The sequence below is a fragment of the Prinia subflava genome, chromosome Z (assembly GCF_021018805.1).
Source record: "Prinia subflava isolate CZ2003 ecotype Zambia chromosome Z, Cam_Psub_1.2, whole genome shotgun sequence".
NCBI lineage: Eukaryota > Metazoa > Chordata > Aves > Passeriformes > Cisticolidae > Prinia > Prinia subflava.
In genome coordinates, this window is record NC_086283.1 from 27160141 (window position 1) to 27185024 (window position 24884).

Here is a 24884-nt window from a genome sequence, read left to right on the forward strand (position 1 = left end):
GCTGGATGGGAAGGGACTAAGAGTCCGTCCATTCCCACACCCTGCCATGGCAGGGACACCTCCCCCTGTCCCAGGCTGCTCCAAGCCCCAGTGTCCAGCCTGGCCTTGGACACTGCCAGGGATCCAGGGACAGCCACAGCTCCTCTGGGCACCCTGTGCCAGGGCCTCCCCACCCTCCCAGGGAACAATTCCTTCCCAAGATCCCATCCAGCCCTGCCCTCTGGCAGTGGGAAGCCATTCCCTGTGTCCTGTCCCTCCAGCCCTTGTCAATTGTCTCTCTCCATCCTTGCTGCAGCTCCTTCAGGCACTGCAGGGCCACAGTGAGGTCAGCCCAAAGCTTCTCCTGTGCAGGCTGAACAATGCCAGCCGTGCCAGCCTTTCCTGCCAGCAGAGCTGCTCCGTCCCTCTGCTCATCCTGGAGCCTCCTCTGGCCTGGCTCCAGCAGCTCCAGCTCCTTCCTGTGCTGGGCCCCGGGGCTGGGGCAGCTCTGCAGTGGGGTCTCAGCTGAGGGGGCAGAGGGGCAGAATCCCCCCTGCCCTGCTGCCCACGCTGGGGCTCAGCCCAGCACAGGGGTTTGGGGTCCCAGCTCTGCCCCACAGCACCCCCAGGGCTCCTCCAGGGCTGCTCCATCTGCTCAGCCCCAGCCTGCATCCAGCCCGGGGCTGCTCTCCTGTCTCTCCGGAGCCCTCGCTTGCCCGAATTTCCCCGTTTCCTTTGTCAGACCCCACTCACATTCTTGGCTCGAGCATTTCCGTTTCAGCTGTCCCCCTCCCCGCTCCTGACGCGACATCTGGTGGCGATACGGCCTCACGACAGCGCGGCTGCATCTTCCTCCTCTGGAATTTAAGGATTCAGAACCGCCAGGGGGGACAGTCCCCTTCTGCCTCCCCCAGGAGTTTGACTACACATACCTCAGGAGAGATTCTCTAAGAATTATTAGATTAGTTCTCTATTTACATATAAATTATTGAATTTTCACATGAACCCCTATATAAACAAAATAATTATTTGAATCAGAGCCTTTCCCTCACCACAAGGGCCAACTCCAGTTGTAACAAGGGAACTGTTCACTCTGACTTCAGCCAAATAAATATTGTGAGGTTTTACTGCATTAAGAAACTCCAGAACTACATTTTATCTGGCTGAGCAGGTAAAAATTCAGAGACACCCAAGTCAGTGCACAGCGCTAGTGTACTACAACAGGTGCCTTCAAATTGGGCAGCCTTCCCCAAAATAACCAGTAAATCTGTAACTCAACACAGGTGAAACTCCCTGCGTTGCGTAGATGGTCAAATCACCCCTTCAGGGCCCAAACCCAGTGCATTTTGTAACCCTGCTCACAGCTAGCTGAGACAAAAAGTGCTGCCACAAACACAATTCCCAGCACTTCCAGTGTCCATTTTTTGATGTGAGGAAAGATTTTTTTCACAATTATGCATTAAAACTCATGCAGTTTCTCCTCTCCTGAGGGACAGTTTGATTCCTGATTAGTAGTCCCAAAGGAACATTAGGGTTTGGGCTTTTTCTTGGGCCAGATCTAGGGAGAAATTTCAGTTTCTATAGGAAGATTTTTGTGATCTCCTCCTTCCCCGAATAAGAAGCACAAGACTCCTTTTAAACCAAAGATTTTATTGGTGTTCTTGTCAGGCTGGTGAGGATTTACGACCTGGGTCTCTCCTTCTTGCCCTTGTAGAGGGCCAGCAGGGACACGTTGGCCACCTTGACCACCTTGAAGCGCACGCCCGGGATGTCGCCCACGGCGTGGCCCTTGCGCCCGAACCCGGCCACCAGCACCTCGTCGTTCTCCTGCGACAGGGACAAGGGTGTGAGCACCAAATCCAGCATCCACCACCTCCCATGGGGTCTGCACCCGCCCTGCCCCAGCACAGGCTGGGAACACACAGGGGGTCTGACCAAAACCCAGGAAACCCAACCCACGGACACACTGGATCAGCACTACTCACACCTTTTCTTCACAAGGTTTTGGGCTTCTGGCAATTACCTCAATGAAGTTCAGGCAGCCATCGTTGGGGACAAAAGCTGTGATTTTTTTGCCATTCTTAATGAGCTGGACCCTGACACACTTCCTGATGGCAGAGTTGGGCTGCTTGGCTTCTACCCCCCTGCAAGGGAAACCAACCAGCAAAGAAATCAGTGTGGTGGACCAGGAAGGGCATTCATTCACACAAAATTAACTTTTTTTACCTTGTCTTCAGTATAAATTGTATCTGTATTTCAACACCTGTGAGCTGCTTAGAAGTACTGAATTAACATTCAACTAATATTACGTATTAATCTAGATTTATCCATGAAATCAATAAAATACCACTTCCTATGCTAAACGAACAAAATTAGCTCAGACTAATTCAGTAGAATTCTAAGAAGAACCCCAAAACAACCAAAATCATAAAGTGCTTCAAAACCAGAGCCTTTGCAGCATCCCAATGAAACTTATAATTTAAAGAGGGAAAAAAGGGCAGAAATAGGCTATGACACACGAATACAATTTTCTTTCCATTTGAGCCCAAAATCCTGATTTTCTCCTATGCACAAAAGAATTTTGCCTTTTCCCTCATTTTTAACTGAAGTTCCCTATGTTTTCGAGAAATTTATTTCTTCAATTCTTGCCTAGAATCCCGTTATCCCCCATTTTGGAAAAAAAAACCAAAAACAAAAAGAACACCCACCAAATCCCAAAACCAAAACCCCACAAGTTTCCTATTTGGCGGTAATTTGTGCCAACTCCCTTTTCTTTAAACTATTTTTTTCCCAAAATCTATTTCTCCCCGTTTTTAGAAGAAGTTTTTTTTCTGTAATTCCTGGAATAGGGAAAAAAAAGACCCCGAATCCCTATTTTCCTCCATCCTTCGTGGGAGCTGCATCCCTGGGACACCCATTCTAAGCGGGAGGAGCACCCACACTTTCTCCAGGACGATGCCCTTGGCGTGGGAAGCGCCCCCGAAGGGGTTGGCCTTCAGCGCCGTGCCCAGGTGCGCCTTCTTGTACTGCTTGTCGTGCCACTTCTGGTCCCGGCGGTGGCTGCGCAGCTTCCGAGCGGTGCGGAGGCCTCGGCACTTCCCTGCAGGACGAGACAAGGCCGGCGTGAGGAGGGGAAGGAGCCATGAGGGGAAGACGGCGTGAGGCCATGGCGAGCATGCGGTAGGTAATGGCGGACGCGGCCTCACGGCCTGCAGCGCTACCCGCACCGCACAGAGCCGGCTGCAGGGGGGCCGGCGGGGCCTGCGGAGTGCCGCGGGCACCGCCGGCGATCCCGCGGCCCCAGCCCCGGTCCCAGCCCCGGCGTCACTCCCGGCCCCGGCCCGGCGCGAAGCTCACCCATCCTCTCTCCACGGCTGCCGAGCGAGAAAGGGAGGCGGAAAGGCCGCTCCCACCGCCTATAGCCGCGCCCGACAGGACCCACAGGGGCTGCCCGCGCCGCGCCTGACCCAAATACCGACCGGCACCGCGAGGGGCCGCCCGGCGAGGAGAGAGGCCTCTGGTTCGGTGGCGGCAGGGCGGTGCAGTCAGGACCCCCTCTCTCGTGGCGGTGGGTTCGAGTCCCGGTGATGCCGGGTTCGTGTCCCGGGGTCTCAGGTTCGTTCTGGCCTCGCAGAAAATTTTGGAACCAAAGCTAAACATAAAAACCGGCATTGATTTGTTACCGCGCCGCGTGCGTGGGCATGCCTCTCTTGTCACCCACACCGAGGTACTCACTTTCATAGATTATATACAATTTGTTACACGAGTGTGCTTTTACATTCCACAGACTTTACACCTGTTTCCCAAAAGCCTTCTACACGCACTGATTACTGATCACACGTCGTAGTGCACGTGCACACGCGTGCCCCACGCTTTGCAGCCTCGCCTGGCCGCAGGGGATGCGCAGGTTGGAGCCGGTGTCCGGGCGGCTCTGCCTGGTGACCACCCCACTGCCCAGCCCACGCAGGAACTCCTGGTTATCACTGGTGTGCAGAACTGCCCATGGATGATCGCTTGATTGTTGTTGGTGACACGTAAACCCGCAGGTTTTGGGATTCTTGTGTGGGCCCTTATTTCCACAGAGGCCTTCCACAGAGGTCGTGGGTTCAAGTCCTGCAGAGTGTTTGGGCTGGGCAAGGGCCTGGTGGGGCTTGAATTAGGATTTCTGCCTGGAATGAGCCTGTACTGAGGTGAGATTTAGCTCTTCCCCCAGGGAAGAAGCAACAGAGAGAAAATGGCCTAAAGCTGCAGCAGGAGAGGTTCAGGTTGGATATTGGGATAATTCCTTCCCGGAAAAGGCTGTCTGGCCCTGGCACGGCTGCCCAGGACAGGGGTAGGGTCCCCATCCCTGAGGGGATTCAAAAGCGATGTTGGGGACGTGGGTGGGATTGGCCTTGGCCTTACTGGGAGGTGGTCGGACTGACTGCTTTTATGGGTCTTTGCCAACCTCAATGGCTCTGTGATTCTTAATTGCAGCTTTTCATGGAATGGTTTGAATTGGGAGGGACCTTGAATCCCATCCAATGCCACCCCTGCCATGGGCAGGGACACTTTCCACTGTCCCAGGTTGCTTCAATCCCCGTCCAGGCTGGCCTGAGACACTTTCACGGATCCAGGGACATTGTGACTTTAATTTCTGCACTGCCCCAGAGCAGATCTGTACTGAGCAAAGTCCTTTAACATGGACAAGCTTGTATTTCTGATTATTGAAAGCTGCTTCAGTCCACACTGCCAGACTGCATCCATCCAAATCATGAACGTTTCCTTCCCTTTTGGGAATGACTCTGAAGAGGCAGTAATTACACATAAACACATCTTTTTTAACACAGCCTGTGCTCATGGCTTAAGTGGAAAATATATATTTTGTGTGTTTACGTGGGGCTGGTTTTACATTCAATCTTTATAGAATAACTAATAAATTTTTTAAATATTATAAAAAACCCAACCTAACCCTGCAAAAGAAACCCCAAGCAATCCCAAACAAAGCCTTAAACCCCATCAACACTTTGAAGAGAAAACGTTACTGTTATAAAAGACATCTATTGAAGATGCAGTCCCAATGTTGGAATGCAGTTGTTGTTTGGTAATTTCAAAACCATTTTGTCTTTGTGAAAATACTGCAGCTTTTCTTTACAAAGTTGGGAATACTAGGAATACTTAAAAGTTGACTAGGAAGTCAATTGGTGAATATAACTTAAATATACCATACCAAACTGGCATTTATTGGACAAATATTCATTAAGAGATCAAGATCTGGGAAAGAGGTGGTTTTCCATGAAGCTACTATGGGGTTTGCTTTTTCTTTTTAAACTGCACCAGGACTTTGGGACACTTCTGTTAAGACAGATCTTCTTCTTTTCACCAGTCTTCAAAATTAGTGCTGTTGGGGGTTTTTGTTGGTTTGTTTGTGGTTTTTTATTTTTGGTTTTTTTTTTTTTTTAAATTCAATATGTCATGTTTTAACCTCAGACTGCAGCTAAACACCACACAGCCTCTTCCTCATTTCTGTCGCTCTCCTGGAGGGGAATTGTACTGAAAATGGGTTCAGATAAGAACAGTTTAATAACTGAAATAAAGGCAGTAATAATAGTTAAAAACATGTGTCTGATTTAATTGAGACAACAAATAAGAATAAAGTCAGTTAAGGTTAATGAGTGAGAGGTGTGCGGGCACAGGTGGCCTCAAGGTGTGTCCCTGGAAGGTATCCCAGGGCAGGGGGTTGGAGCAAGGTGACCATCAGTGTCCAACCCAAACCATTCTGTGGTTCTGGGACCTGCAGAGAGTCTGAGAGTCCATCATCTTTGCAGAACTCCCCTCCTGGGCCCAGCCCTCAGGGCACTGTGGGCAGCTGTTCTCTTTGGAGAGCGCTGCCAGATAAGCGCTTCTAAAATTAAATGTCTCGGTTGGCCAAGCAGACAAATCCACCCAAAATCCCACCACTTATCCTGAAACTCCTGGTATAATCTGATCTCTGATGCCGGGTGTCCCGCAGCGCTGCACAACCAAGGACAGCTGGGCTGTGACACACGCGGGGATTTCTGTGGGGTTTATTTTGGGGTAGTTTCCCCCCCAACCCTTCCCTGAAGATGGAGGAAGGCCTGGAGTCTGCATGGGGATTTCTCAGAGATGGGATCCTTTGGGGATGCAGGACCGAAAAAAGTAATCCTGGAATCCCAGACTATTTTGAGTTGGATGGAATCCTAAAGCCCATTCAGTGCCACTCCTGCCATGGTCAGGGACACCTTCCACTGTCCCAGGCTGTTCCAAGCCCAGTGTCCAGCCTGGCCTTCAGCATTTCCAGGGATCCCGGGGCAGCCACAGCTCCTCCGGGCACCCTGTGCCAGGGCCTCCCCACCCTCCCAGGGAAGCAGAAAAGAGTTGTAAAAGGATTAACTTTTGCATCCTGTCCCAGAAGGATGCAGAAGGGCTTTTTGGCCTGGTTAGTTTCCTAGAGGGAGGATTGCGTTGCCACTGAGACAAGATTTTTTGTATATTTCAGGGCTAATTTTCTGTCCATACTTCCATAGCATTGTCAACAGACTGTGAATCAGAGCAACAATGATATATTGGATTTAAAAGGTGATGTGCTTGGTACCTGTAAAGTGACTGACATCTCACACTTGGGATGATTTAGGAAGCTTTGTGGTGACCTGATATGGCACTGGGAGGTGATGCAAACAGTTGGAAATGATTTATGCTGTGTGTGCCCGAGGAGATGCAGCCACAGGGATAAATTATCCATCTTTGTGACATGCAAACCCAGCCTGTGCACAATTGCTGCAGCACAGCTGTCATCCCAGGGTCTCTGTGAGTGTCCTTCTGGTCACTGTGTGACAGAGGGTGGCTGCACGGCGGTGACACACTGGGGGCGGGCAGGGTGTCACGTCTAACCTGTCACTCTCTGACTGCTTCACAGCCCTGACAGAACTGTGGGCCTTTGCACTGACTTGAACTGAATATAATTACCTTTCATGTGAGGTAGATTTAAGGAAAAAAGGAAAAAAAAAAAAAAAAAAAGCATTGTTTCAAGTACAATAAGAGTTGTAGTGCCTCTTTTCTGGGGGTGGGAATGTCTGGGCTGCCTTGGTGGGAGATGGGGAACAGACAAGTGTCACCTTGCTGCCTGATCCTCATCAGAGGAGTTCTGCATTGGGAGAACCACAATCAACACCTCATCCCCGAATGAGAGGGGGGGAAAAGATGATAAACAGAAGTTTTAACCCTTTTACTTGGAATACTGGACACTTTCAGCCTAGTATAGCCCATCTTGCAGGCTGCAAACAGCAGGACAATAGGTAACGGCCTCAGGCTGGGCCAGGGGAGGCTGAGGCTGGAAACCAGCAGGAATTTCCCCATGGAAAGGGTGGTCAGGCCTTGGCAGGGCCTGCCCAGGGAGGTTTGGAGTCCCCATCCCTGGAGGTGTCCAAGGAAGGCCTAGAGGTGGCACTCAGTGCTCTGGGCTGGGGACAAGGTGAGGATCACAGCTTGGATTTGATGGGCTGGGAGGGTTTTCCAATCTCAGTGATTCTGGGATTCTGCTGACTTCCCATTGACTTTGGGAATTGACAAGTGGTTCATCTGTGGCCTTTGTGGCCACAAAGAGTTCAAGGACGAAGCTTTTCCTGGTTGATTTCAGCATAAACCAGAAAAAAGTACAACAGCAATTCAAAAAAGGAATTGCAAGAGCTCCCCTAACCCCACCTTTGTCAGAACTGCTGCATGCAAGGCTCTATTCAGGATTTCTTACAAAGCCCAGTAATTCAGAGATGCTGATTTTGTTATCATTCTTCACCAGAATGAGGATCTAATTTCTTTTCAGGAACCAAGTGTATTTGTTTATGCTTGAACCTCATAAAAAGAGCATTTTTAGGAAATGTTGAATTGTTGTTATTATCAGCAAGAGTCAAGGGGTGAGGAAAGGACAATAGGTATTTTATTCTTGCTGTTTGCATCACCAATCTTTCAGTTGATTGCTGACTAGTGATTTACTATCAGTACCCCTAGCATTAATATATAGTGAGATAGTCAGGATATTTTCACTGATTTATTTTGGTTTAACCTATTCTGGCAGTTTGGTGTTAGGTGTTTTGTGGGTTGTCTGCAAGCCTTTCATTTTTTTTTGGATCAAATTGGCAATATTTTTTTCTGTGAAATGGTGGTCCAAGAAAGCAGGTATTGATAAACGGATAAATGGGAACACAGGGACTGGAAATGCAGCTAAAGGTGCATTCAGTTGTCCCACAGCATCATTTAAAGTTCAGCTTGTGCTGACTTTACCTGTGGCCTGCCATGTGTTATGCTTTCTTTCACTTTCTCTGTCCTCAAAGGACACACATTTTCTTCTTTTAGGCACTATTGGTTTGTATTTCAGAGTTTTTATTTCTTAGCTTTTACTCCCAAGTGGATGAGAAATGCTTGGGAAATGGTGCATGTGGATCAAATTTCAAGGCACCACCAGAAAGCCTCTCTGTGCCTTTCCCTCCATTTATTTAGGAGCCAGGAGTGCTGAGGCATTGAACAGTGACATTGGTGACCTCACAGTGTCTAGAAAAGTGTGTGACGCTTCTGTCCCTTTCCAGGGACGCTTAAATTTTTTAACTGAGCCATGCGTCCGTTCTGGTGTAATTGCTCTAACTTTAGCATTAAGCATTGCTGGTGCTTCTCAGAAAATTTAGGGGTTATCTTCAAGTGGTTTTTACTTAATCCTATGTTCCCCCATCTCATTTTTCAATCTGGGATTCTCACATAAGTATCTTTACTCCTTCTTAAATTGGATAGAAGCCACTCGACTGAAGACAAGCTGTTGGGGGATTTCTCAGATCAACGGATACCCTCTGCATCCCAGAAGGAGAAATGAATTAAGATGGCAAATCCTTTTTAATGATTACCGTGCCGAAGCCCCAGTCCTTCTCTAATATCTGGAATGCAACAGGCAGGAGTTCCTAATCAGCAAAGTGAAGCTTCACTGATGGTGCCATCAGCAGGTAGCCGGACAGGACTGGGTGTCTGATGCCTGCAGATTGGTGTATGGCTGCGTCCTGCCCGATATTTAAGGGTTTTGGAACTAGATGATCTCTAAGGTCCCTTCTAGCCCAAACCATTTTATGACTCCATGATTCTTAGGAGTACCAGTGTGTCTGACCCACACATCTCTTGAGGATGACCCAGAGCCAACCCCCTGTAGTACCTGTGATGTGTGGGGGCTTTGGTGTCTTGATCTGGCAGCCCCGAAACACAAACAGTGTTTCACAGCTGTGGCCTGGCCTAGAGCTTCCCACTGCCAAAGGGCAGGGATGGATGGGATACTGGGAATTGTCAGCTGTCAGGATCGGGAGGCCCTGGCACAGGGTGCCTGGAGAAGCTGTGGCTACCCCTGGATCCATGGCAACATCCTAGGTCAGGTTGGACACTGGGGCTTGGAGCAACCTGGAATAGTGGAAGGTGCCCCTGCCTGTGGTAGGGCTGGATGGGCTTTAAGATCCCTTCCAATCCAAACCACTCAGTAATTTTAGAATTCCAAGTACCAAAACAATTAATCCAGAAAGCTGGACACACAAGCTGAATTAGTGCTGAAGAAAGGTAACTGCTTCCAAATATTTGGCTCCAAAGCTTGCAACGTCTTGCTTTCACATCAGTTTAAGTTGAGATATTTAACATCTATCTATCTATCTGTCTATCTATCTATCTATCTATCTATCTATCTATCTATCTATCTATCTATCTGCCTATCTCTCTCTCTCTCTCTCTCTATGTCATCTATATAATATATAGATGACATAAGGTATTATAAGACTTCAGAATACACGCAATGCTTTCTGTGAACAGAGGGAGAAATTCCAGAACTGCTTGTAAACATGACCCTCACCTCCCTTTAAGGTTAGGTTAAGTACAGGTGAGAAGTGAACCTCAGTGCGATTTTAGAGCCCCTCTGATCCTGTTCCTTTTCCTCCCTTAGCAAGCAGCTCTCACCTGGGTACAGTTTCCCCAGACCGAATGATCATTGCTTCAGGAGGTATCTGGGAGGTGCGAGGGCCACAGGGAGAGCGGTGTGGGTGGGGCTGGAGCGAGGAAAGAGCGGGGATGGAGCCGGGATTGGACGGGAAAGGAGCGGGGATGAGGCGGGGAAGGAGCGGAGGTGGAGCAGGTAAAGAGCGGGGATGGGGCGGGGAAGGAGCGAGGATGGAGCAGGGATGGAGCAGGGACGCAGTGGGGATGGAGCGGGGATGAGGCGGGGATGGAGCGGGGATGCAGTGGGGATGGGGCGGAGATGGGGCGGGGGCTTCGCCCTCAGCAGCCGCCCCCGCTGCCGTCCCGCCCCCGGGGCTCGGCGCCGATGTACCGGGCGTGGAGGGCTCCTGGCGTGCCCATGGACGGGAGCGCTGTCCTGCGGCTCCTGCTGCTGGCGGCGTGCGCCGGGTTCGGCGGGTGCGAGGAGAAAAGCCCCGCGGGGAACAGGTCGGTACCCGGTGGCGGAGCTGGGTGAGCGCAGGTTTTGAACGCTGTCGTGCCGCGTTCAGGATGCGAGAGGTGGCTGTGGTTTCCTTTCCAGGTTTGGAAGCACCCCGGGCTAATGCAGAAATTAATTGTTTTGAGGCAGGCGGTGCCTTAAGAGATGTAACTTTAAACATTTTTGTGAACGTCGTTAAAAATCGGGTGTTTTCTGTGCATCCGCCCTACGTTTCATTACGTTTTAATGACTCCCACACTGACTTTCCCTGAGCCCTGGGAAAAGGCAGATATAAATAGTATAACAGCAAGGGTGTGAAAACTACTCCAGGAAACACTGGCACGAAAATATTCTGCACGAGAATATTTGAAACGGGAATCCAGTATTGCAAGTGAATATTAAACTTACAAAATTACTAGAGATTTGGGTTTATTATTAGTAGTGCTGTTTAATGAAACACAGTGAGCAGGGGGAAGAGGGGACTATGTAGAGCCAAACATTAGGAAAGTGAAAACAGCCTGAGCTGTATGAGTTGAATGATGCCCAAAGTCACCAAAAACACACAGAGCAAACGTGCTGGTGGTCTCAGCTGTCAGTGAAATCTGTGCATTTGAGTCAAGAGGGACATGTGGTGATTTGCTTAAGCTTGTATTAAGAGATCTGGTAGTCAGTTACTGATAAATACTACAATATGTTTTCATTAAATAGCTTACTTGCTGCTCTCCTCTGCCAGTTCTCAGATTTCTTACTGCTCTTCTTAGTATAATTTTTTTTTTTTTCAATCAACCCAAAATCTGACAGAGAGCAAGCAGTGGAGTATTAGCTGAACTTCATTGCAATAATTATTGACAGATGAAGTAATGATCTTGATGCCAGTGAATTAAATTGGAATTTTGCATCATTAGGAGTGGGATTGTGCCTCCAGTGTTAATTTGCTAGAAGTTCTAGGAGCTCAGTTTCTCTTTATGTGTTAAAAATGGAAGCTTGAGTATCACCTTGTTCTGATCCAGACCTTGTTGGACACCCATTAAATTGCAAATCAGCCCCAGTAATCAGTGCTTTGTAAAATATTTATGGAAATCTGTCTCCCTGTGTCAAATCACACATTAAAAAAATGAGAAGAGTTGTGGGGTTTGTAGGTATTTCTTATTGATAGAACTTACATACAGACATTTAAAAGTCATTGGTGTTTTTTGTGTTTCTGAGAAGGAACCAGCTCTTTCCTTGAATCTGGTCTCTCCAAACGAACACATTTATAGCATTAATAACTTCCTGAACTGAAATTCCTTGAGTGTCTCTAGGACTACAAGCAGTGCATTGTCCCCAGGTGCTCCTCAGCTTTCATAATTTTATTTTTAGTGCATTTGAGAGGTCACATGTTATTTTCCAATTGACTGTCTTATAAATTAGCTGTAACCAGTTCAGCAGGCAGTGAGGAATTCTGCAGCTGGAGATTATCAGTCTTAGGGAGATGACTCTGAAGTAATGGAAATACAGAAATACTGTTTCTGTGGATGTAGAGTGCATTTTCCCATCTCGTGCAGTTTATCAGAGCAGTGATATGAAGAGCAGAAGTGTGGACATGGCATGAAAACTGCCTGTAGCCTCCACACTCAGCCTCTGCTGAGTGCCAGGATTATTCATGTGGTTATTTGAGTGGAGAAAATGCTGTTTACGTGGAACACCTCAAGATCTGGAGTGTTTATCAACTTTTGCAGACAAACCAGACCCAGTTATCTTATATAAATGGATAATGTCATCTGATAAGAGGAAATTTACACTTCTTAATACTTATAATCTTATTTAATTGGGTTTTACATAGTGATTAGTCCTTCCAGTGCTTTGTATTAGGGCTAATCCAATTTCACGTGGGTTCCTAACATGCGTTGTTTGGAAAATTCAACATACAACATACGTGCCTGGGTGGATCTGGGAGAGCTGTTTACCAACTGGTAAGAAAAAAAAAATATGGCTCGTCAAAACATACACCACTTGTGATCAAATTAATTTGAAATTTCAGGCTAAGAGAGGCTGATAAAAGGGTCTCTAACTCAATGTGGTAGAAATTACTTGCTCTGGAGAATGCTCTAGTGCTGTCTAGTTCCTTTTCTCCTATACATGTAATTCCCATTTTTATAATCAAAAGTGAATACATATATTTTAGTGTATAGCTATTTTCCCTTTTCTCGCTTTTGATACTTATGGTTCCATGGCACATGCTCTAGCTGAGGATGAAACGACGCTGGTGCCTGTGGATTGCCCAGCTCACCTTTTGGGTGGAAAAGCTGCTGTTTTGGCATCAGGGTGGCCATGGACAGCCCATGGATCACACCCTGGTGCCACCTCAGGGCTGAGTGTCAGAGGCAGGTGATAGAGCTGATAACACCGACGTCCACTTGTGCCTGCCCCAAAACCGAGATGGGATCGTCCCTGTGTGCCAGCGACAGCCTGGATGTGCTACGGTGACCTGGGGTGATGGATTTCCCTTCTTGATGGCACTGCATGCCTTCTGCAGGAGGAGAGCAGCCAGCCAGCACTGCTAATTAACAGAGTAATTAGCAGGAGGGCCTGGCTGGAGGCACCTCCCTCACGTGCCTGGACGGGGCTGAGCGTGTTCACGGGCCGTGGTGGCTCCCGGGTTACTCTCTGCTCTGCATTCCTTATGAAAACATGAATATTTCATCAGCTGTGCACATTCTTCTCTGAGTGTCTTCATGCTGAAAGCAGAGATGTGACATCTCTTCCAGAGTGGCTGCGCCTGAATGGGGTGTGGAGGAGCCAGGATTCATTTTTCATAATGGACAGTCACAAAAACAGGATTAACCTTTCCTCTTCCATAAACAGCATAAAAACCTCTCAGGGAATGGAATTAATTGCACAATTTTACACCATTCCTCTCCCAGCCCTAATATCTTAGTCCAGCTGCTATAGCATGGTGATTTCCAAGCTGGAATAAATAGCTGTGAGTGCTTAATTATGCATATATGCATATAGTGCTTAATTATGCATATGGAGAGGAGCTAAAAGTATAACTAAGCATATCTATCTATCTATCTATCTATCTGCAACTAAGTATAACTGAAGTCAGAACAGCTAAATAATGTACATTCATGTCTTTTTGGCATGGCCTGGTTTTGTAGCAATCATCACCGATAAAAATGCCCCTCCCCAAAATGCCTTTTTCAGCCTAAAGGCTTCTGTCATGAGGAAAGATTGGGAAAGATAAAAAAAGCTGCATCAAATTACAAGACTCACATTCCTAGCTGTAAAACAGCTGGAGAGAGGGTTTTGTTTAAGCGAGAAAGAAATTTTGGTCCATTGTAGCCACAGCTTTTGTTACCTGTGTGTCAAAATCTGAATGTTTCCACCCATCTCTGAAGACTGTTTACTGTTAGCATGAGCAGCCTCAGGCCCCCTGGAGACCCCAGGCCAGCACTAACCTTGATACCCAAAAAGCAGTGGGAGAAGGAGGACCCACTCTGGAAGTGCTTATTGAAGCCACTAGGGTTTCAGAGCTGCAACTGACAACAAGGTTGGCCTCTCCAGATGTAAATAAAACTGCCAGATAAAATTTGAAGAGGGTTGAACTTTTCTGAATGTAAGATCTTTATAAAGTTTTTTTCAGCCTGGCAGCAAGCAGGGTGAGCTCTAGGCTGCCCAACTGCTGCTTGGACATGTATTTGTCTACCCTTGAGGATGCTGTGTTGGAAATTAGGTTGGGATCACTCTTGTGTGTGCCAATGGGTCACATAGATCCCCCTGCCCAGAACCCACCAGGGAAGGGTTCACCCTGTTGTCCAAGCACTCCCCAGGAGTGCTAAGCCCAGATTTTGTAATTCCAACAACCTATGGTGAAATTTCCACATAAACACTAAAAACTGCTCTAATTCCTAATATTTATGTGCTAGCCTTAGTGTAAATATTTCCATAAATTTTTCTGCTGTGATGTTTTGGAAAGATGGTAAGCAATGGGGCAAGGGAAGAAGATGGAAGTGTATTTCCATGTGCAGTGGAAGGTGGGGTAGGTCTGAAGGGCACCAAGGGGCACAAGCAGGGCAGGATGTGCAGGGTCTGTGGGTTGGTGCTCAGCTGGGAGAGTGGGAATTCTGATGGTAGTCTTGGGAAGGGGACAGAGGCCATCACAGGAGCAAATTGATCCACTGAAAGGGGATGCAGGTCCCAAGGAAGCTGCTGTAATGTGGAAAGTGTTAGTGGACTCATGGAGAGGAGTCTGGTCCTGAGTGAGTCCTGGTTTCTTGGACTTAGATCTTTAGATGTTTGTTGGTGTTTGTGAATCCACTGGGCTTGAGTCTCTAGCTCAGGAAAGCTGCCTATTCTGACACCAGCTGAAGACCTATGCCTAAGAAGAAAATCAAATGCTGAAAACTGCACGAGCCTGTTGTCACTGGAGATGTGCTTCACCTGAGCCCTACCTTGCAGTGACTTCCATGGGATTTGTTTTTGCCTAGAACCATCCAAGAGCTGTCTTCACATGATGTAAATCTGTGCCTAAGGCATCCCAAGCCTCTGCTTTTGCTCCAAATCCAACGTGTTCCTTCTGATCCCTGGGGAACGAGGGTGGTGCTGAGCTCTCCTTGGTTCCCTTGCTTGTGCACTGGAACTGGCTCTGTCCCCAACCCAAAACTGACATCCCATGGGATGGGACTAGAGGGGTAATGAAGCCTTTTGTCAGTGTGGTAGGGACATGAGAGTGCCTGTCAGGGCTGGTCCAGCTGAGTGATCTCTGAAAATGAGACATTTTTAGCCAGGCTACATCAGCTTTGGGATAATTTGTCTTGTTCCTGTGGCCTTCACCAGCCAAGGACTTGAGTTAGCTTTGGAATGTTTTGTGGAGTGAAGCAGCAACAGGAGCTTTCCCCACTAAACTTGCTGCAGAGTTTGAATTCAGGTGCTGCGCAATAAATACTTTTCTCCTCTCTCCTAGTTCACATGAATTTTCAGATCAGGATTCTCTCCAGAGAAATGGTAAGGCTTTCAGTGGGCTGAATCCCTGGCTGCTGGTTCTGGTTATGTGGCTGTAGAAGATTTCATTCACAGATGTTGCTTCTCTTGGCATTGGAGACTCTCCGGTCACATGTTTTGTTAAAGCATAACCCTCTTAAAAATACCCTTTAGAGGGTTTGCCTGTTAAAATAATAATTTACTGTCCAACTCCGAGACGCAGTGAAAATGTGGAAGGAAAAAGCCTTCACCTTTTTTTAACCAAATGAAAACAGAGTTAAATGTTTGAAGACAGAGCTGTGAGAGTGCCCATGAAATGATCTGTGCTTGTGAAACTTCACCCTCCTGGCAAGGAGGAGTTGGGATGTCAGGGCATTTGTCACATCTTCCTGTCCCTGACAGTGCAGGGAAAAAGTTCCCAGCACAGTAACCACACTTTTGCCAGGCAATTCAGCACAAACCCTTTGATAAATTTGCTGTATGAAGAAAAAACCATATTTTTTTGTGTTTGAGATGAATAAATACAGATATAGACTAAATCCTATAATTTTGGGTCACTGGAATTCCTCCTAGTGAGGGTGACAAGGTGTCCAATGAAAACAAGAGGAACTTTGGGAAACAACAAAGGTAAATTAGAAAGTACATGCAGCAAAGGCAGTATTTGCTGCAAGTCAAGTATTTTCCAAGGTAAAATCAGTAATTCTGACATACACATTTTTACAGAGATAACTACTGTGCGTATAAGAATGTGAATGAGTTTATAAATGTGTGTTTTTATATATGTGTTTATAAATGGATGTTTATAGTATGCTAATAAGGAAATAACTCCTTTTGCAGGTCATCGTTACAATGGTCATGTGAAGCCAAAGTTTAATGTCAATCAAGTGGCAGTTGGCCAGGTAATGTCTGGAGGACTGGGTCTGTGAAGTCTTTTCACAGCACATCTTCCAACTTACATTGCTAAATTAAATTGGTTTTACTTTGTTTACAAGATACAGCCAACAAAACCATCTAAAATATTATGATACAGTTCTGCCTCAGCACTTGTACAAATATGTTCTGTGTTCCTGAGGACTGAGGTGACACCTCAGGTGCTGTTGCTGACTGGCCATAGGTTTGAGCACAGGATCTTTCTGGAAGGACAAAATCCTTGTATCCATATTCTGTACAGTGGGATTTGACTGCTGTGACCAGTCTTGTTCTCATATCAGTTTGTACTGAAGGAAGAGCTGAAACAAAACTTCAGACTTTTAGTGGGAGTTTTTTTCTGAGACCAGGCTGTAGGTCTTGTAAAAAGCTGAGCATAAAAGGCTTCCTTACCAAAAGAAGCTTACCAAAAGTGATGCATTCCAATGTAAGTAACATGTTGAATAAATCTCTCTCATGTGGACTTCTGAGGAGACAGCCTTGTCATTTATATAAATACACATATAACCACTCAGCACATTTCCTGACCATGATCTTGCCTTGCTTTCAGCTTGTTGCTGTCAGTGTTTACTAATTTTAATCCTAAAACATCCTTGTGCCATATGTAAGTATCAAAAGGGATCTTTCAGGGTTTGAGCTGAGAGTTACGATTTGCTAATCTAAACAGCACGCACACAGATGCACACACAAAAATCTCTCTTTAAGCCAAGACAAAACCTTGGGGCTTAACTGTGTCCTTTTGGGAGCCTGGTGAGATGCTGTTTATGACTGGGACTCAGAAAACCTTTCCTGTGTTAATGTGAACTTAGAATCATATGACATGTTAAAAACAGTTATGCAGATATTGTGTGTATTATCCTATTTGGATAGGACAGAGACAGTGACTGGAAATCTGAGTGGGAAATCTGAGAATAGCAGTTAAATTCTTTAATTCTTTCTGAGGACTAAGTCAAATTGTCTTGCATGACATCCAAATTGTCTTTGTGATATGAAATTTGGCTTATAAGGGATGGCAGTTTTCTGGAGTCTGTAGATGACATGGAAGCTGCAATCCCCGGGTTTTAGTGCTGCAGCTGATTTTGTAAAAGCAGGGATCTCTACTTGATCCATCCTGCAGCAGGTATTTCCTTGATTTAAAACCATGGTGAGCTAAGCTGCCTGCAGGTAAGTGTAAACTCAGACATTTTTCCCTGGGACAGCTGCCCAGTGTGCTTCCACCATGGTGGGCTGTGTCCTTGGCACAATCTGAATTCTTTACAGTGGACTGGAGCAATTCTTAGAGGTGTTCTAGAGAGTCTTCAGCTGGGGGGAGCACCTTCTGTGCTGGGGCTGGATATTCTGTGAGGTGTTATCCCTGTGGTGGGGAGGGGATACAGCCAGGTATCCCACTGCTTCCTCAGTCCAGGGCTGGCTCGTGTATTCTGGTGAGATGGTAACTCCTGAAACCACATCTTCTGATAGAAATCTTTTGTATGGTCCCTCAGGTTGTCAGGTACAACTTGAGCAGGGGAGGACAGTGGGAAGGAGCACCCTGGAGGCCTTTCCCCCACAGCCACTACAGCCCCCTAAATGTCACCGTCAACGGCACCCCCTGCATCCTGTTCTGGGCCAAGAGGATCATGATCAGGCTTGAAAACCACACCCAGCTGGATTTGACAGAGAGGACGTTTGGTGTCCATGCCACTGTGGACGTTGGGGACTCAAACTGCAGCGAGGACAGCGCCATGTAAGGGGAATTCTGCTCTGCTGGTGGAACTGGGGCCGAATAATCACTCTGGGAGGGATGCCTTAAATTTTAGCTTTTTGTATTTTTCAAATCCTGTACTGCATTAGTGCATTACTCTAAGCTCCATGTAAAATGTTAGTTAACTGTCTTCACATTTTGGTGAGACAAAACAATTCCTATAGGCCTCTAGTCCAAGGACACCCCACAGCCTCAGGCCCTGAGAAGTACAAACAAAAGTGAATTGGGAGGGAGCAAACTGGGGTAAACCACTTCATTACCTGAAGCTGTAATTGGAGGATTAATGCCTGATTTGTAAATGGACCAAACTTACAATTGTCTGAAAAACTCATGACCATCATCCATCTTGAGTGTAGCCTCTGGGAGGCTTCTGACTGCCCAAGGTGGACCTATGGAAGCCCTTCAATAAATACCCACTTTATTCTCTCAGTTCTGTCTAGCCTCTGTTCTAGGTAGCCACTCCAAGGCATCAGGAGAACAGCCCTTGCAGAGCCCCAGGCTTTTACTGATGATGTCCTGCCATTGCAGGCAGCAGAGTTTACATAGTTTAAACCCAGCTTTTTGTGGACACATATATTCAGTTGTTGCAGTGGTGTAGTCCCTCCTTGGGCAGCCAGCTTTGCTCTTAGTGCCTATGAGGCTGAAGCTGTTGGTCTGTTTCACCTGCAGCTATTTTACACAGCTGCTTGTGGGGTTGGAGAGGGGATCCTGTGCTGTATAGGGGGCTTAGGTGCTGTGCTTGACTAATTATCCCTTTGTGGGGTGTGTTTCATTAATGCTTAAAAACATAGCGCAGACAAAATTAAGATAATAAAAAGTTGTACTATTTATTGAAGCGCCTTCAGGTACATTTCAGGCAGACAGAGCCCTCCCCCCAGGGGCTACACCCAAAAATGCACCACGGGTCACAGGTTTTCACACTTTTGTTAAGTTTGGTCCGTTTGCATATTGGGGATTAATGTTCCAATTACAGGTTCAGATATTGAGGTCATTTACCCCAAGTTGGTTCCCCCTCAACTCACTTTTGTTTACATTTCTCAGGGCCTGAGACAGTGAGGTGTCCTTGATTCCCAGGCCTAGAGGGGAATTGTTCTGTCTGACCAAAATGGGAGAACAGTAGCAAACACTGTATATGGCATATAGAGTTATACACTAAAGAATTGCAGGATTACAAATAAATGAAAAATATAAAAGCTAAAATCCTAAGGCATCACCAGCAGTGCTGCACAGGGTGCAGGTCTGTGTTTGGATGGTCATCTCAAATCCCAGGCTGTGACCCATGAGGTTCTGGAGACAAAGAGTGAGTTCATCGCAGCTTAGCATACGGCACAAGAATGTCTGAAAACCTGAGCTCTGCATACTAGCCTGTCATTAATTTTTTCAGTATCAACAGCATTTAGCAGTTTTTCTTAGTGTTTCTCACCCTGAGTGAGAAGCATTCAGCAAAAGTTTGCTTTTTATGCTTCTCATCCTGACAGCTAAACGTGAACCCCACTGCATCCAAAATCCTCCAGCGTCTTGGCTGTTCTAGGAAGTCCGGTGGTATTTTTTCATTTCCTTTGCAATGCCTGATTGCTTCTCTCCCTCTCATAGCTCGCACCAGATTCCATTCTGGGAGGCCTAAAAATCAGGAGGTGGATTCCTAATTGAACATCAGCATTAATTCTACCCCATAAAGGGAGCTTAAATCTGTAATGACACACACAGCAATAAAAATAACATGACCAAACCCGCCAGTTATCTCCAATACAACATTTTGTCTGTACATCTAAATATTTTTTCACTGAAAAAATAGGTGTTGCCTCTTTCTGATTGTACAGCACAAAGTGCACAGATATTTAGGTGAGGTTACCACAAAGCTAAATGTGAAATTGAAAAAGATCCCAGCCTCACAATATTCAACAAGGCAGTTTGAATATTACATCACCAGCATGTGAACTAATCCAGCACTTTTTTTTACAGGCAGAAGTAGAGAATGGAACTTACATTAAAACTTATGTTAAAAACAAAAAAGTGATAACAAATATTCCTCTCTCTCATCTGGCCTACAATTTGAAAATAATCTTTGTTTGATTAGTAAGTATTTTAACCTAATAGAAAATAAGGCAAAATGAAGGATTTCAAAACACAGAGAATGGGATCAGATATAATAATCCAAGCTGCACTTTTTTTTCAGTTGAATGGCACATTTGCCTGTGTCTAGTCCTCACCTGTCTCTGACTTCCCTTTATAATAAAACAAGGCAGGGTCTGGATTCAGTGTCCTGTCTTAGGGGACCGGTGTTACCTAAGAAGTCTAGATCACCTGTGAAATTGTAGGGCTAGCCTTTTTTGTTTGTTTGTTTGTTTTTAATTTGTTGTTGTTTCTTTTGTTTTGTTTTTGTATTCTTCAACTTTAATTTTGGAGGCATTTCAGAACCTGCATGCTTTCACTATGTTTTGTTTTTTGTCTTACTTGAACAATGAGAATCTCCATGCAGGTCTTAAGAGGCAAAATATTACTTTTAAGTGAGGAAAATATATTCAGCCTAGTTATGTATTATTGCATTAACTGACCTGATAGGGCCTTTCACTTCATTGAACTTCAGGTGCCCAAGGCTGCTGCAGATGAGCATTGCAGAGGTGCATCACAGCCAGGGCATTTGTGAGGCTGTAAAGAAGTAATGTGGAAATCTGAACTCTTACCTCTGCTTTCTTTCATGCTCTGATATTTAAAAAGATGAGGACAAGATGTCTGTTTACACTTTCTAATAACAGAGATGTCGTGGCTTGAGGAGGAGACAGACATTTCCTGAGCCTAATTATCAGCTAAGGTGGGAAGCAGTGGGATTGAGTTGTGTTGGAAGCCAAACACGAATTTCTATTCTTTCTAGGTAGTCTGGGCCTCATTCCAATTTACAGGTGAAGGAATATATTTCACTGGAGGAAGATTTAATCCTTTCAGGTTTTTTCCCACTGACTTTAAGGGTAGACTGAGTAAAAAATTCCATGTATAACTGAGCTTAATCTTTTGTGCTGCTTTTTTTCCTCTGAACGTTTCTGATTTTTTTTTTCCTAGCCTGATGTTACTTACTTTTTGACCTAGGCTTTCCCTGAAGTTTGGTGACATTGGCAATCTAAAGGGACTTGTTATCAGGTAAGTTTATGTAATAAAATCCTTACCAGATAATAATATGTTAACATACATTGTTATGCAGTTGCTTGGGGAATTAAAGAGAATTTGTTTAAGCAAAAATAATGTGAGAGAAGCTCTTGTATAACTGAAAGACCTGCATTCAGCATGTCTGTCTGTCACCTGCCTTGTTTTATTAAGGTGTTTTTTCTTCTACATTGACTTTTCTACTTGTGGAAAAGTTTGGGTTGTCTCTTTTGTGTAGAATCCTCCTGTGTCTGAGATTTTAGCTAAACCTTGGTAATTTACTACAGTCTGGGCATCAGACTGTGGCCCACTTTATGTTTGCTTCTTGATGATAGAAAAGAATAGCATTTCTTGATAAGTGACTTTTCATACACTGGGTGGAGGTACAATACCAGTGTTGCATTCATATTTTTCCCAGTAATTAGGCAAAATCCCCTTATATTCTTTTTGCTTTGTGTGAGAAACCAAACTCCATCAGCTGCCACAGCGAAAAATCTCAAATCGCAGAATCCCAGGGTATTTGGGGTTGGAAAGAACCTCTGGAGCTCACCCAGCCCAACCCCCTGCCCAGGCAGGGTCCCCTGGAGCAGTGACACAGGAACGTGTCCAGCTGGGGTTGGGATGTCTCCAGAGAGGGACACTCCAGGCCCTCCCTGGGCAGCTGTTCCAGGGCTTTGCCATCCTCTGTGGAAAGTTATCCCTCCCTTTCCAGACTCCACGCAAGGAGCAAGAGCTCATCCTAATATAAACTGGTCATGCCAGTGAGTCTTATGAAGTTGTTCAGTGCATGGATTTAACAGTTGCAATTGTGTGACTCATTTTCTTACTCATCTCTGTTCCAACACGGCATTCCCAGGCTCTTGTTAACCACCAGCTACTACCAGCTGTCTGTGCAGAACTGGTTCAGCTTGCACAGGCTGCAGCTGCTGTACAACCACTCTGTGCAGGCGACGTTCAACGCCACGGGGATCCACGCGCCGGCCACCTACTCCTTCCATTGCGAGCATGTCAGCAGCCTGCAGAGATACGATGCTCTGCTCGTCCCCAGCTCTGCAAACGACCTCTCCCAGCTCTGGGAGGTCACTTTCATCGACTTCCAGGTGATGCCATGGATTTCAGCCAGATGGATCCCATGGATAGATTGAGGGCATGTTTTCCCTTTCTGTTCTGAGGAAAGACTGTCACCTTCCATTTTACACACTTCCTTACATGTGATGCCTTTTTGGGACTACCTAAAAACAGAGGCCAGACAAAATTAAGAGGCAAAAAGTGATTATATTTATTGAAGGGCCTTTAGGTACATTTCAGGCAGACAAAGCTCCCCCAGGGACCACAGCCAAAATGGACCACGGGTCACAGGTTTTCACACTTTTATAAGTTTGGTCTGTTTGCCTGTTGGGGGTTAATGTTCCAGTTACAGCTTCAGGTAATGAGGTCATTTACCCGGAGTTTGCTCCCCCACAACTCACTATTGTTTATGTTTCTCAGGGCCTGAGACAGTGAGGTGTCCTTGATTCCGTGGCCTAGAGGGGAATTGTTCTGTCTGACCAAAATGGAAAAGTGGTAGCTGACACTGTATATGGAGTTTATACACCAAAGAATTGCAGGATTACAAATCTATGAAAAATATAAAAGCTGAAGTCCTAAGGCATCTCATGGTGCACGAAATAGAAACTAAGACTTTTCCTGTCCAAGGAAACTAAGGGCTGTGTTTTGTAGTTTTCCTGCTTGTGTCCCCTCTAGTGGTGAGTGAATTTAATTCCCTGTCGTTAGTTACATCGTCCTGAGCTGAGCTCACACTCGGCACCAGTAACAGCACCACAACACAAGCATGGGATCCATCTCACTTGGCTTTTAATGCCTAGGAATTTTAACCTTGTGCTCTGATTATAGTTACCCCAGCCTGCCTCTAAAGCCACTGGATAATTCCTCTAACCCATCTTAAGTCCTTATTTTAGGATGAGATTAATAATCTTCTGGAAGTGCCAATTCTTCTGCATTTGACAATGAGGGAGCCTAAGATGGCAGGACTATTGTGTCTTGCGTTTAGAGACCTGATTCAGAGGGCATGAGGAGCTGAAAAAGGAATGGAAAAAACTGATCCCATTTTGTCACTCTGTGAAAAATGTCCATGGACTGATTTAGCGGAGCAATCAATTCCCTGCATGCCAGGGTGCTAAAATCCATATTAGAACTGAAGCCACAAGTAAAACTTGTTGGTGTTTTCCATAGCTGGGTACAGCTTCCTGTAGTTTAGCTGGTTTGCTGCCACATGCCACCCATGTGGAACTGGTGAGAAAAATCTTGTCCTAGGGCAGGCCCTTGAGAATATTTCCTGGTTTGTCATGTTGAAGTTTGTGCAGTCTGAAGCAGAGGCTCTGGAGAGTCTCAGCCAGTGATGCTGGAGATGCACAATTAACAGGAAAGGTATCATGCTTGCAATTAAATATTACTGGGCCATCAAGGGTGAGCGTGGAAGGTTTTGTTTGAAACACAGCTGCAAATCCTTTGGGCAGCAGAGCACAGGGGATTAGAATAGCTGGCAGTTTCAGAAGACTGATCTGGATAAACTCTGAGCATTAGCTCCAGCTATCAGTGGGAGACACAGATTTGCAATGTGCAGGTGTTAAATCAGAAATTTTTACTGCCACCAGGAGCAAATTAATGAAACACCAGTACTTTATTTAACATGATCCCTCTTGTTCTCTCTGTAGATTCAAGGTTTTAATGTTCAAGAAGGACATTTTGCCTATGCCAGAGACTGTGCATCCTTCTTCTCCCCAGCAATCCTGATGGGGTTGGTGATGTCCCTGATTCTGCTGCTGGTCCTGGCCTATGCTCTGCACATGCTCATCCACCTGAAGTCTCTTGACAGGCACTACGAATGCAAAGCTTCTCCTGCCTATTTTGCACAGATGAAAGACAGTGACATGGGAGATGAGAAGGAGCCACTGAGAAACAGTGGAAATGAGTCCTATGAACTCAGGAACCAACAGTTTGGTAAAATCTATATTTAGCAGTGTGAATCTGTCTCAGTGAAACAAGAGGTGTTTTCTTCTACTGGCACTGTTGTATGTTGTCTGTGCAGATTTTTTTATCAGCTGATGAAAGGAAAAGTAGGTAACAGATTATTTAGCTAGTTACTCACTGATAATCATCTCAAAGATGCCTTGGGAAAGAAGGTGAGAAAAAAAAATTCCATTGCAAGAGATATGCATGTTGTGGGATTTATTGCTGTAGCAAAAAGCCAAAATGCATAGCTCTTCATCCAGCTTACCAAGTTTTGAAGAGAGAATATGTAGTGGACACTTTGAAATTAAATAAAGGTTAAACACCACCCCCCCACCAAACTCTTTGCCTATTCTTTCAGAAGGCAAGATTTTCCCTCATTTTATATTTGCTCTGTGTCCTGACAAAACCGCATCAGTTTCATTCTCAGGATGTGTTTTCCTTTTATTTCCCAAGTCACATCCCTTCCTTTTTTCCCCCATAAACTCCTTTTCCTATTCTGGAATCTTCAGGGCCACATCAGGTGTGTTTTTATCCACTGTGTAGATGAAATAGTGGCTGCAGGACAGCAACATCCTGGTGCTTTTCTGTGTCTAAGCTGGAGGTTTATCCTGAGGATCTAATGGGAAAACACCAGACATCTGCTTGCAAAGGCTTACCCTCAACTCCCCGTCTCAG

General features: G+C 45.9%; 2 protein-coding genes across 3 annotated transcripts; one reads left to right on the forward strand and one right to left on the reverse strand.

Annotated features, from left to right (window-relative positions):
• Positions 1-1612: 1612 nt before the first annotated feature.
• On the reverse strand, positions 1613-3513 carry RPS23 (ribosomal protein S23). Its single transcript, XM_063423235.1, has 4 exons — positions 3337-3513; positions 2920-3079; positions 2003-2123; positions 1613-1806 (listed from the first exon to the last, which is right to left on the reverse strand). The coding sequence occupies exons 1-4, from the start codon at positions 3338-3340 to the stop codon at positions 1660-1662; spliced, it is 432 nt and encodes a 143-aa protein (XP_063279305.1). The 5' UTR covers positions 3341-3513; the 3' UTR covers positions 1613-1659.
• Positions 3030-24529, forward strand: LOC134564402 (V-type proton ATPase subunit S1-like protein). 2 transcript variants are annotated; one of them, XM_063423233.1, is made up of 7 exons: positions 3030-3159; positions 15372-15412; positions 16226-16287; positions 17800-18041; positions 21144-21194; positions 22054-22297; positions 23912-24529. In XM_063423233.1, exons 1-7 carry the CDS (start codon positions 3122-3124, stop codon positions 24212-24214), a joined length of 981 nt encoding a protein of 326 aa, XP_063279303.1. In that variant the 5' UTR covers positions 3030-3121; the 3' UTR covers positions 24215-24529. The 2 variants fall into 2 exon arrangements, with proteins under 2 accessions (XP_063279303.1, XP_063279304.1); XM_063423234.1 differs by lacking the exon at positions 3030-3159 and adding an exon at positions 10149-10434.
• The last annotated feature ends 355 nt before the right edge of the window (positions 24530-24884 follow it).

What these genes read in the sequence shown, in the direction of transcription:
- RPS23 (XM_063423235.1), bottom strand. An exon ending in GGCATCGTCCTGGAGAAAGT is followed by an intron (nt 2,124 to 2,919) that starts GTGGGTGCTCCT and finishes TTTCCCTTGCAG; the next exon opens with GGGGGTAGAAGCCAAGCAGC. An exon ending in GCTGCCTGAACTTCATTGAG is followed by an intron (nt 1,807 to 2,002) that starts GTAATTGCCAGA and finishes TCCCTGTCGCAG; the next exon opens with GAGAACGACGAGGTGCTGGT.
- LOC134564402 (XM_063423234.1), top strand. Translation starts at nt 10,214, where the DNA reads ATGGAGCGGGGATGCAGTGGGGATGGGGCGGAGATGGGGCGGGGGCTT. An exon ending in GGATTCTCTCCAGAGAAATG is followed by an intron (nt 15,413 to 16,225) that starts GTAAGGCTTTCA and finishes CTCCTTTTGCAG; the next exon opens with GTCATCGTTACAATGGTCAT. An exon ending in TCACTTTCATCGACTTCCAG is followed by an intron (nt 22,298 to 23,911) that starts GTGATGCCATGG and finishes TTCTCTCTGTAG; the next exon opens with ATTCAAGGTTTTAATGTTCA.